The sequence below is a fragment of the Carcharodon carcharias genome (assembly GCF_017639515.1).
Source record: "Carcharodon carcharias isolate sCarCar2 chromosome 37 unlocalized genomic scaffold, sCarCar2.pri SUPER_37_unloc_12, whole genome shotgun sequence".
Classification (NCBI taxonomy): domain Eukaryota; kingdom Metazoa; phylum Chordata; class Chondrichthyes; order Lamniformes; family Lamnidae; genus Carcharodon; species Carcharodon carcharias.
The window spans coordinates 195,772-207,452 of record NW_024470761.1 but is presented as its reverse complement, the minus strand read 5'-3'; the positions used below and the strand labels follow the sequence as shown (position 1 = coordinate 207,452).

Sequence of the window (11,681 nt, the reverse complement as noted above, 5' to 3'; positions counted from 1 at the left end):
TCCAAATGGCCAACATTGGCCCCATTCCTCTTCCAAATGGCCAACATTGGCCCCATTCCTCTCCCAAACGGCCGACATTGGCCCCATTCTTCTCTCAAATGGCCAACGTAGGCCCCCGTTCATCTCTAAACTGGCCAACATTGGCCCCATTCCTCTTTCAAATGGCCAACATTGGCCCCATTCCTCTTCCAAATGGCCAACATTGGCCCCATTCCTCTTCCAAACGGCCAACATTGGCCCCATTCCTCTGCCAAACGGCCAACATTGGCCCCATTCCTCTGCCAAACGGCCAACATTGGCCCCATTCCTCTGCCAAAAGACCGACAGCGACTGTTTGAGGACCGAATGCACCTGCGCAGGAGACCAACCCCCCACCAAGCCCCACCGCCCCCCCCCCCTCCCCCCAACAAACACACTCCCCCCCCCCCGCCCCACTTCGCCCCTGGACTCCCCGACCCTCTCCGAAAGCCTGGAAACGCGGGGCTTTGGCGTGTCGGGGGACCCTCGGTTCGGCGCTGGTTGGTGGGGGTGGGGGGAGGGGGGTGTGGTGGTGGTGGTAGGGAGGCGAGAGGGAATGGAGGGGGGGTGGTGGTGGGGAAAGGGGGGAGGTTCGGGGGGAGGGGTCGGGAAAGGCTCAGACGGTGACCTCGGTTTTGGAGCCAGTGCGGGGCTGGGCCTGGGGGTGCTGGGCGGGGGTGGGGGCGGGGGTGGGGTGGGGGAGGGTGCCGCCGGCCTGGGGGGCCGGGAGCGGGGGCAGGGGCGGCGGCTGCTGCTGCTGCTGCTGGTTGGCGGTGGGGGGGTGGTGCCCGGGGATGAAGTGGAGCTGCTCGACGGTGCTGTGGCGCTTGGCGGCAAAGGCGTGCCGCCGCTCGGCGATGGCGGCCTCGCCCCAGGGGGCGCGGGGCGAGCCGGCGGCCGGGGGTGGGGGCTGGGGGCCCCCCGCTCCCCCGCCCCCGGCGGCCGGCGGGTGGGAGTTCATCTTGACGATCTGGTGACGGTCCAGCCAAGCGGCGGCCGGGGCGCAGACGTTGCTCTGGGACAGGGCCTTCTTGCCGAGGGGGCGCTCGGGGAAGACGGGGGGTTGGGGGGCGGGGGCGGGGGCAGTGGAGGCCGGCACCCCTCCGCCTCCCCCTCCCACTCCCCCTCCCCCTCCCCCTCCCCGCCGCACCCCACCTCCCCCACCCCCGCCCCCGCCCCCAACACCGCCGGCGCCGGCGAGCCGGTCCGGGGAGAGCAGACGCCCGCGGGCGATCGTGGCGTAGGCCAGGGGCGAGAGTCGGGGCGGGGGGAGCGGGGGCAGGGCGGGCAGCCCCTCCCCCAGCAGGCGGTCCTGCGACATGACCCGCCGGGTGTTGGGGGCGAAGTCGCGGCCGGGGGCCTCGGCGGGGTCGGTCTTCATGGCCCTCAGCGGCAGGGTGCCCCTCGCCATCACCTCGGCCAGGTGCCTCCTCTTGCAGTACTCGTCCACGTCCTTGGCAGCTGCCCCGGGGAGTGGGGGGTGGGGGGGGGGGAAACGAGAGAGGAGACTGAGTTACACATCGACGTTTCAACACCGAAAAATCAGACCGACCATCCCCCCCCCCCACACCCCCAACTCAAATCTCTCTAAAATTGGCATTGACATTGGCCCCATTCCTGTCTGAAATGGCCGACATTGGCCCCATTCCTCTCTAAAATGGCCGACATTGGCCCTATTCCTCTCTAAAATGGCCGACATTGGCCGCCATTCCTCTCTAAAATGGCCAACATTGGCCCCATTGCTCTCTAAAATGGCCGACATTGGCCCCATTCCTCTCTAAAATGGCCGACATTTGTCCCATTTCTCTCTAAAATGGCCGACATTGGCCCCATTGCTCTCTAAAATGGCTGACATTGGCCCCATTGCTCTCTAAAATGGCCGACATTGGTCCCATTTCTCTCTAAAATGGCCGACATTGGCCCCATTCCTCTCGAAAATGACCCACATTGGCCCCATTCCTCTCTAAAATGGCTGACATTGGCCCCATTCCTCTCTAAAATGGCGGACATTGGTCCCATTTCTCTCTAAAATGGCCAACATTGGCCCCATTGCTCTCTAAAATGGCTGACATTGGCCGCATTGCTCTCTAAAATGGCCGACATTGGTCCCATTTCTCTCTAAAATGGCCGACATTGGCCCCATTCCTCTCGAAAATGACCCACATTGGCCCCATTCCTCTCTAAAATGGCTGACATTGGCCCCATTCCTCTCTAAAATGGCTGACATTTGTCCCATTTCTCTCTAAAATGGCCGACATTGGCCCCATTGCTCTCTAAAATGGCTGACATTGGCCCCATTGCTCTCTAAAATGGCCGACATTGGTCCCATTTCTCTCTAAAATGGCCGACATTGGCCCCATTCCTCTCGAAAATGACCCACATTGGCCCCATTCCTCTCTAAACTGGCTGACATTGGCCCCATTCCTCTCTAAAATGGCGGACATTGGTCCCATTTCTCTCTAAAATGGCCAACATTGGCCCCATTGCTCTCTAAAATGGCCGACATTGGCCCCATTGCTCTCTAAAATGGCCGACATTGGCCACATTGCTCTCTAAAATGGCGGACATTGGTCCCATTGCTCTCTAAAATGGCCGACATGCCAGTACTGAGGGAGCGCTGCGCTGTCGGAGGTAGATGTATACACTCTAGGACATGATGAATCCTGCATCCTGCCCCCCCCCACCGTGTACCATCGCCTCCCGAAATGCAGCCTTACCGAGTCTCTTCAGCGATGAATATTTGTTGAGCTCTGGTTTCATCGCCATCTCGTATGAGGGAGGCAGGTGGGAGAGATTGTGGTAGGAACAAGAGGTGAGGAGGGCATTCTGTCTCCCGCAGGGATTGGCAGGGTTCACGTTATTCCGCCGGGAACGATCTGGGAGCAGGAGACAGGGAAAGGTTAGCAGAGACAGGGAGACAACAGGAAGGGGGAAGAGTGGGTGAGAGGGTTAATCCCCCCCCCCCCCCCTCCCTCCGATAGGGCAACGATGTCAGAAGGATCAAGCGAGGGGTGAACCTATCGTCTGAGCATTGAACGCCTCCCTGGAGGTGGGGGTGGGGGTGGGGGGTTTGGTTGGGGGAGAGAGAGAGTGCAGGACTGCGCCTTTCAGACTGAAGGTCCCCTTCAGCCCTCCGGCATCCTAATGCATCATCGAGCGAGCGCCGAACCGGTCTAATTGTCTGACCGGTCGAAATCCTGTCAGGGATAATGAGCCGGTCAGAGAGAGAGAGAGGGAGAGAGAGGGAGAGAGAGAGAGAGAGAGACAGGGCCCCCGAGGGCCAGAGCTGACCTTGGGAGAGGCAGAGGTCACCTCTGCCCCTGATCGACCTGCCTCTGCCCCCCAGCTGCCTCAAAGCGCCAGGCGTCTGACAGGGCCACGAGTTTGTGGGGGGGTTTGGGGGGGGGGGGGGTGGGTACGTGTCGGGCGAAAGGGTTGGCGAACGCCGGTAGACTCGACAGGGGAGGGAGGGAGCAGGGGGAGTCATTCCGAACCGGGGTGAGGGAGCGAAGGCAGCTGGGGGGAGGGGTGGGGGGGGTTGGGGGGGGCGGGGGGGCGGTGCAGGGGCGTCTCTTGACAGGCCCAGGGTTGGTTCCAGCTCCAGACTCACCGAGGGGAAGGGTCCCGGCGTGGGTTGGGCTCCTCATGGCCTGGTGACCCTGGTTGTAGTATCCGTCCCCTGTGTGTGTAAGAGAGAGAATGAGTGAGAGCAGGGAGCGGTGACCCGACACCAGAAGGGGACTACCCCATCCCCGAACGGCCTCAGCGACTCCGCACCCCACCCCACCCACCACAGGGGAGGAGGGGATAGAGAGAGGGGGTCATGCCCCACTCTCCCACCCGCCCGAAACCCCTCCAGCATCCCTGTCACTCTCCAACCTGAGCCCCATAATCCAGGCCGACACTCCCACCCCACCCCACCCCCCGCCCCCCAGTGCCAGTACTGAGGGAGTGCTGCACTGTCGGAGGGAGATGTATATACGCTAGGAATCTTTATTATTTTTATTCACGGGGATGTGGGCCTCTCTGGCTGGGCCCAGCATTTATTGCCTATCCCTAATTGCCCCTTGATAAGGTGGGGGGGGTGAGCCGCCTTCTTGAACCGCTGCAGCCCCTGTGGTGTAGGTACACCCACGGCGCTGTTAGGGAGGGAGTTCCAGGATTTTCTCCGTGTGGTGTAGGTAGACCCACGGCGCTGTTAGGGAGGGAGTTCCAGGATTTTGTCTGTGTGGTGTAGGTACACCCACGGCGCTGTTAGGGAGGGAGTTCCAGGATTTTGTCCCTGTGGTGTAGGTACACCCACGACGCTTTTAGGGAGGGATTTCCAGGATTTTGTCCGTGTGGTGTAGTTACACCCACAGCGCTGTTAGGGAGGGAGTTCCAGCATTTTGTTCCATGTGGTGTAGGTACACCCACGGCGCTGTTAGGGAGGGATTTCCAGGATTTTGTCCGTGTGGTGTAGGTACACCCACGGCGCTGTTAGGGAGGGAGTTCCAGGATTTTGTCTCTGTGGTGTAGGTACACCCACGGCGCAGTTAGGGAGGGTGTTCCAGGATTTTGTCCGTGTGGTGTAGGTACAACCACGGCGCTGTTAGGGAGGGATTTCCAGGATTTTGTCCCTGTGGTGTAGGTACACCCACGGTGCTGTTAGGGAGGGAGTTCCAGGAGAGAGAGAGAGAGACAGAGACAGAGAGAGAGAAAGAGAGACAGAAAGAGAGAGAGAGACAGAGAGACAGAGAGAGAGACGGAGAGAGAGACAGAGAGAGATAGAGAGACAGAGAGAGAGAGAGACACAGAGGGAGAGAGAGAGACGCGGAGAGAGAGAGAGACATGGAGGGAGAAGGAGAGAGAGAGAGAAAGAGTGAGAGTGAGACAGGGAGGGGGAGAGTGAGGCAGACAGAGAGAGCGAAAGAGAGAGAGAAGCAGAGAGAGACAGAGAGAGACAAGAGAGAGAGAGGCAGAGAGAGAGACAGAGAGAGAGATGCGGAGAAAGTGAGTGAGACGCAGAGAGAGAGAGAGAGACATGGAGGGAGACAGAGGGACAGAGACAGAGACAGAGAGAGAGAGAGACGGGGAGGGAGAGAGAGAGAGAGAGTGAGAGACGGGGAGGGAGAGAGAGAGACAGAGACAGACTGACAGAGACAGAGAGAGAGAGAGACAGGGAGGGAGAGAGAGAGAGAGCGAGAGACGGGGAGGGAGAGAGAGAGACAGAGACAGAGAGAGACAGAGAGACAGAGACAGAGAGAGAGAGACAGAGAGACAGAGACAGAGTGAGAGACGGGGAGGGAGAGAGAGAGACAGAAACAGAGAGAGACAGAGAGACAGAGACAGAGACAGAGAGACAGAGACAGAGCGAGAGATGGGGAGGGAGAGACAGAGAGAGAGCGAGTGACGGGGAGGGAGAGTGTGAGCAAGAGACGGGGAGGGAGAGAGAGAGACAGAGACAGAGAGAGACAGAGAGACAGAGAGACAGAGACAGTGGGACAGAGACAGAGAGAGAGAGACAGAGACAGAGCGAGAGACAGGGAGGGAGAGACAGAGACAGAGAGAGAGAGACGGGGAGGGAGAGAGAGAGACAGAGACAGAGAGACAGACAGAGAGAGAGACGGGGAGGGAGAGACAGAGACAGAGAGACAGAGACAGAGAGAGAGACGGGGAGGGAGAGACAGAGAGAGAGACGGGGAGGGAGAGACAGAGAGACAGAGAGAGACAGAGAAACAGAGAGACAGGGAGGGAGAGAGAGAGACAGAGACAGACAGAGAGAGAGGGAGGGAGGGAGGTTTGGGGAGGGAATCTGTGTCCGGGACCCCCTCTTGCCCCTGGGCAGGTGAAGGCTCAGGCCCCCGGTGGTGGTGGTGTTCGGGTTGGTTTTGGGGAGGTGCTGGCGCTGGTGGTATCGGGGGATTGGCAGAGAGGATTTGATGCCCTGTGCCTGGGCGGGGGTGCGAGCCTGTCTGTCTGTTGGGCTGCGGGCTGGGTCCAGGATGACTGCCATATTGCCTGAGCACTCGGAGTGCTTGCCAGTCTTGTACTTGTGAAGATGCTGCCATAGCAACCGGCACAGGCAGCGGAGAGCGCTCTTCCCTAAAACAAAAAAGCCAAATTTATGCATTTTCCGGTTTGGTTTATGCATCAGCTGTTCAGTCTCATTGTCACCCAAGTCAGAATCCTCACGGCAAATACCCTCTCCTCCTGGAGGAGGAGCGCAAGGCCCTGTCCACCCAGAATCCTGCTCAATGCACCAAGATACCTCCACTCCAGAGCCCCTGACTCTCCGTTCACCTGTGAGACTCACCGTCCCCATCCAACACTCCCAGGACAGGTACAGCACGGGGTTAGATACAGAGTAAATCTCCCTCTACACTGTCCCCATCAAACACTCCCAGGACAGGTACAGCACGGGGTTAGATACAGAGTAAATCTCCCTCTACACTGTCCCCATCAAACACTCCCAGGACAGGTACAGCACGGGGTTAGATACAGAGTAAAGCTCCCTGTAATATGTGGGAAGTCATGGGCGGTCTCTTGGAGGACCACACGTGCAGGAAGCGCTTTCAGCTGCAGAAACCTGAGCTGGAGCGGCGGCTGGAGTCGGTGTGACACGTCCGAGAGGCTGAGACCTACGTGGTGGATAAGCACGTTCAGAGAGCTGGTCACGCCACTGCTGAAGGGGCCTGGAGACAGAGGGGGTGGGGGGGGGGAATGGGTGACCACCAGGCAGGTTCGAGAGAAGTCGTCTGGAGTTTATCCCCCTGGGAATCAGATTCCCGCTTTGGAAGCCTGTTGGGGGGGGGGGGGGTCTTGGGGGGGGCGCTGGTCCCTCCGAGGGAGTGCAGTCGGAGCCTGGATTGTGGCACCTCGAGCAGCTCAGTTGTACAGGAGTGGGAGGAAGGGGGTTCATTGGTTAGGGGAGCAGACAGGCGTTTCTGTGCCCGTAGATGTGACCCCAGGGTGGTATGTTCCCCCCCCCACCGTTGGTGCCAGAGTCAGGGATGTCACCGATCGTCTGCAGGACATTTGGGGGAGGGAGGGTGATCAACCAGAGGCTGTGGTCCACTTTGGTACCAATGACTTGGGTAGGAAGGGGGAATGTGGTCCTGCAATCGGAGTTTGGGGAGCTGGGGAGAAAATTCCCCGGCAGGACCTCTAACCTCGTCGTCTCTGGATTACTCCCAGTGCCGTGTGCAAGTGAATACAGAAATAGGAGGATGAGGCAGATAAATGCGCGGCTGGAACGATGGTGCAGGAGGGAGGGGCGGTTCAGATTCCTGGGACACTGGGACTGGCTCGGGGGGGGGTGGGTAGATGGCCTCAGCACAAGCCAGATGGGTTGCACCTGAACAGAGACAGGACCGAGTTCCTCGCGGGGCGTTTTGCTAGCGCTGTTGGGGAGGGTTTAAACTAACTCTACAGGGCTGTGGGAGCCAAGAGAAAATATTAGCGAGCAATACCAGGGTGCACAAAATAACTGGGAGGGACGGATAGCACTAGTGTGGAAAACAGCAAGTTAATAGGTGAAGTCGGGGTGAGGGAGACAGTAGCCAAATCTAAATCAGGGTTACTATGCTTCTATGGGAATGCACTGAGGGATAGCAAATAAGATCGGGGAGTGACAGGAGCAGACTGCCATGTGGAAATATGATGTTGTGGCGATAACAGAGACTGGGTGTTAAATATTCCTGGGTGCAAGGTGTACAGGAGAGATAGGAAAGGAGGAGGGGTGGCGGTATTGGTTAAGGAGAGCATTGCAGTGCTGGAGAACGAGGATGTCCCATAGGGTGGTCAACAGGACTTGAACCTTGGAAGTGGTGGGGGTGAAGGGAAGGGTAAAACTCCAGGAGTTATGATGAATGGGAAACAAAGCAGCAGGTTAGCGTGTGGGGGGTGGATTCAACTTCATGGAAAATTATGAAAAAACTGAAAAGGAAGGAGAGCCCAGGAGAGACTATTGAAGTCTCCAGAACGCAAAATAGGACAGAGTGTTTGGAAAGGGTTAGGAATCTAACTTCAAGCACATCAGATAAAGGGACGACAATGAGAAAGGGGATGGGAAATACAGGACTGAAGGTGTTGTATCTGAATGCACGCAGTCTACGAAATAAGGTAAGTGAGCTTGTGGCGTAGATTGGAATTGGCAGGTATGATGTGATGGGCATCACAGAGACACGGCTGCAAGGGGATCAGGACTGGGAGCTAAATATCCAAGGATATACATCCTATCGAAAAGATAGGCAGGTTGGCAGAGGAGGTGGGGTTGCTTTGTTAGTAAGACATGAAATTAAATCGATAGCAAGAAACGACGTAGGGTCAGATGATGTAGAATCTGTGTGGGTAGAGTTGAGGAACCGCAAAGGTAAAAAAACCATAATGGGAATTATGTACAGGCCTCCGAACAGTAGTCAGGATGTGAGGCACAAGATACACCAGGAGATAGAAAAGGTGTGTAAGAAAGGCAAGGTTAAAGTGATCATGGTGGATTTCAATATGCAGGTAGACTGGGAAAATCAGGTTGGTACTGGATCCCAAGAAAAGGAATTTGTGGAATGTCTACGAGATGGCTTTTTGGAACAGCTTGTGGTGGAACCCACTAGGGAACAGGCAATTCTAGATTTAGTGATGTGTTATGAGGCAGATTTGATAAGGGAGCTTAAGGTGTAGGAACCCTTAGGAGGAAGTGATCATAATATGATAGAATTTACCCTGCAATTTGAGAGGAAAAAGCTGGAATCAGATGTAACTGTATTACAGTTGAATAAAGGCAACTACAGAGGCATGAGGGAGGATCTGGCCAGAATTGACTGGGAGATGAGCCTAGCAGAAAGACAGTGGAACAGCAATGGCAGGAATTTCTGGGAGTAATTTGGGAGACACAGCAAAAATTCATCCCTAGGAAGAAGAAGCATACTAAAGGGAAGATGAGGCAACCATGGCTGACAAGAGAAGTCAGAGACAGCATAAAAGCTAAAGAGAAAGCATACAATGCGGCGAAGAGCAGTGGGAAACCAGAGGATTGGGAAGCCTACAAAGACCAACAGAGGACAACTAAAAAAGAAATAAGGAGGGAGAAGATTAAATATGAGGGTAAACTAGCCAGTAATATAAAAGAAGATTGCAAGAGTTTTTTTAGATATAGAAAGGGTAAGAGAGAGGCAAAAGTGGACATTGGGCCGCTGGAAAATGACACTGGAGAAGTAGTAGTGGGGAACAAAGAAATGGCGGAGGAACTGAATAGGTACTTTGCGTCAGTCTTCACGGTGGAAGACACGAGTAACATCCCCAAAGTTCAAGAGAGTCGGGGGGGCAGAGGTGAGTATGGGGGCCATTACCAAGGAGAAGGTGCTAGGGAAGCTGAAAGGTCTGAAGGTGGATAAATCACCTGTATCAGATGGATTACACCGCAGAGTTCTGAAGGAGATAGCTGAAGAGATAGTGGAGGCGTTAGTGGTGATCTTTCAGGAATCACTGGAGTCAGGGAGGGTCCCAGCGGACTGGAAAATTGCTAATGTAACCCCCCTGTTTAAGAAGGGACTGAGGCAAAAGACGGGAAATTACAGGCCGATTAGCTTGACCTCGGTCATTGGAAAGATTTTAGAGTCCATTATTAAGGATGAGATTTCAGAATACTTGGAAGTGCATGGTAAAATAGGGCAAAGTCAGCATGGTTTCATCAAGGGGAGGTCATGCCTGACAAATCTGTTAGAATTCTTTGAAGAGGTAATGAGTAGGTTAGACAAAGGAGAGCCAATGGATGTTATCTACTTGGACTTCCAGAAGGCCTTTGACAAGGTGCCGTACAGGAGGCTGCTCAGTGAGATAAGAGCCCATGGTGTTAGAGGCAAGGTACTAGCATGGATAGAAGATTGGCTGTCTGGCAGGAGGCAGAGAGTGGGGATAAGGGGGTCCTTCACAGGATGGCGGCCGGTGACTAGTGGAGTTCCGCAGGGGTCAGCGTTGGGACCACAACTTTTCACTTTATACATTAATGATCTAGATGAAAGAACTGAGGGTATTCTGGCTAAGTTTGCAGATGATACAAAGGTGGAGGGAGAGGTAGTATTGAGGAGGCGGGAAGGCTGCAGAAGGATTTGGACAGGTTAGGAGAATGGGCAAAGAAGTGGCAGATGGAATACAACGTGGGCAAGTGTGAGGTCATGCTCTTTGGTAGGAAGAATAGAGGCATAGACTATTTTCTAAATGGGGAGAGAATTCAGAAATCTGGAGTGCAAGGGGACTTGGGAGTCCTAGTCCAGGATTCTCTTAAGGTTAACTTGCAGGTTGAGTCGGTAGTTAGGAAGGCAAATGCAATGTTGGCATTTATTTCGAGAGGACTAGAATATAAAAGCAGGGATGTGCTGCTGAGGCTTTATAAGGCTCTGGTCAGACCACATTTGGAATATTGTGAGCAATTTTGGGCCCCGTATCTCAGGAAGGATGTTCTGGCCCTGGAGAGGGTCCAGAGGAGGTTCACGAGAACAATCCCAGGAATGAAAGGCTTAACATATGAGGAACGTTTGAGGACTCTGGCTCTATACTCGATGGAGTTTAGAAGGATGAGGGGGATCTGACTGAAACTTACAGAATACTGAAAGGCCTAGATAGAGTGGACGTGGGGAAGATGTTTCCATTAGTAGGAGAGACTCAGACCCGAGGGCACAGCCTCAGAGTAAAGGGAAGACCTTTTAGAACAGAGATAAGGAGAAACTTCTTTAGCCAGAGAGTGGTGAATCTTTGGAATTCATTGCCACAGAGGCTGTGGAGGCCAGGTCATTGAGTGTATTTAAGACCGAGATAGATAGGTTCTTGATTGGTAAGGGGATCAAAGGTTATGGGGAGAAGGCGGGAGAATGGGGTTGAGAAACTTATCAGTCATGATTGAATGGAGGAGCAGACTCAATGGGCCGAATGGCCTAATTTCTGCTCCTATGTCTTATGGTCTTATGGGGTTCAAGGACAGAATCTATTTGGCTAGAGCTAAGGAACAAAAAGGGAGCAATTACGTTGCTCGGTGCAGTCTACTGACCACCAAATAGTGAGAAAGATGTAGAAGAACGAATCTGCGGGGAAAATGCAGAGAGATGCAGTCATTATAGAGTGACTATAAAGAGGAACTTTAATTACCCCAACGTAGACTGTGACAGTGGTAGTGTAAAGGGTGGAGAGGGGCCAAATTTCCTCGATTGCATTCAGGAGAATTTTCTACAGCAGTATGTGTCCAATCCAACAAGAAAAGACGCACTTTTGGACCTGGTTCTTGGAAATGAGGTGGGCCAAGTAGATCAAGTGTCAGCGCAGGAGCATTTAGGGAACAGTGATCATTGTACGGTACGTTTTAGGATGATGATAGAAAAGGACGATAAGCCATCCAGAGTAAGAATAATTAGCTGGGCAAGTGCCGACTTCGATGGGGCAAGAACGGAGCTGGTCCGGATAGACTGGAACGAAAGATTGGCAGGAAAAACTGTAGCTGAACAATGCAAAAAAAGACTTGGTTCGGGCACAGTCAAGGTATATTCCATCGAAAGGGAAAGGCAGGGCAAACACATCCAGAGATCCCTGGATGAAAAAGGAGATAGAAATTAGGATAAAGAGGAAAAAGTGCGTGTGTGACAGGTGTCAGGGAGAAAATAGAATTGAGAACCAAGAGCAACACAGAGGGTTCAGAG

General features: G+C 54.5%; 1 protein-coding gene across 1 annotated transcript in view; it reads right to left on the bottom strand.

Annotated features, from left to right (window-relative positions):
* Window positions 1-634: 634 nt before the first annotated feature.
* LOC121274673 (protein shisa-6-like) overlaps window positions 635-11,681 on the bottom strand; it is a 33,230-nt gene continuing 22,183 nt past the window's right edge. The window contains exons 3-7 of the mRNA XM_041181966.1: window positions 5,836-6,102; window positions 3,629-3,697; window positions 2,736-2,894; window positions 1,202-1,479; window positions 635-1,063 (exon numbers count right to left, since the gene is read on the bottom strand). Of these exons, the coding sequence (XP_041037900.1) occupies window positions 635-1,063; window positions 1,202-1,479; window positions 2,736-2,894; window positions 3,629-3,697; window positions 5,836-6,102 (1,202 nt within the window). The remainder of the gene's footprint in view (window positions 1,064-1,201; window positions 1,480-2,735; window positions 2,895-3,628; window positions 3,698-5,835; window positions 6,103-11,681) is intronic.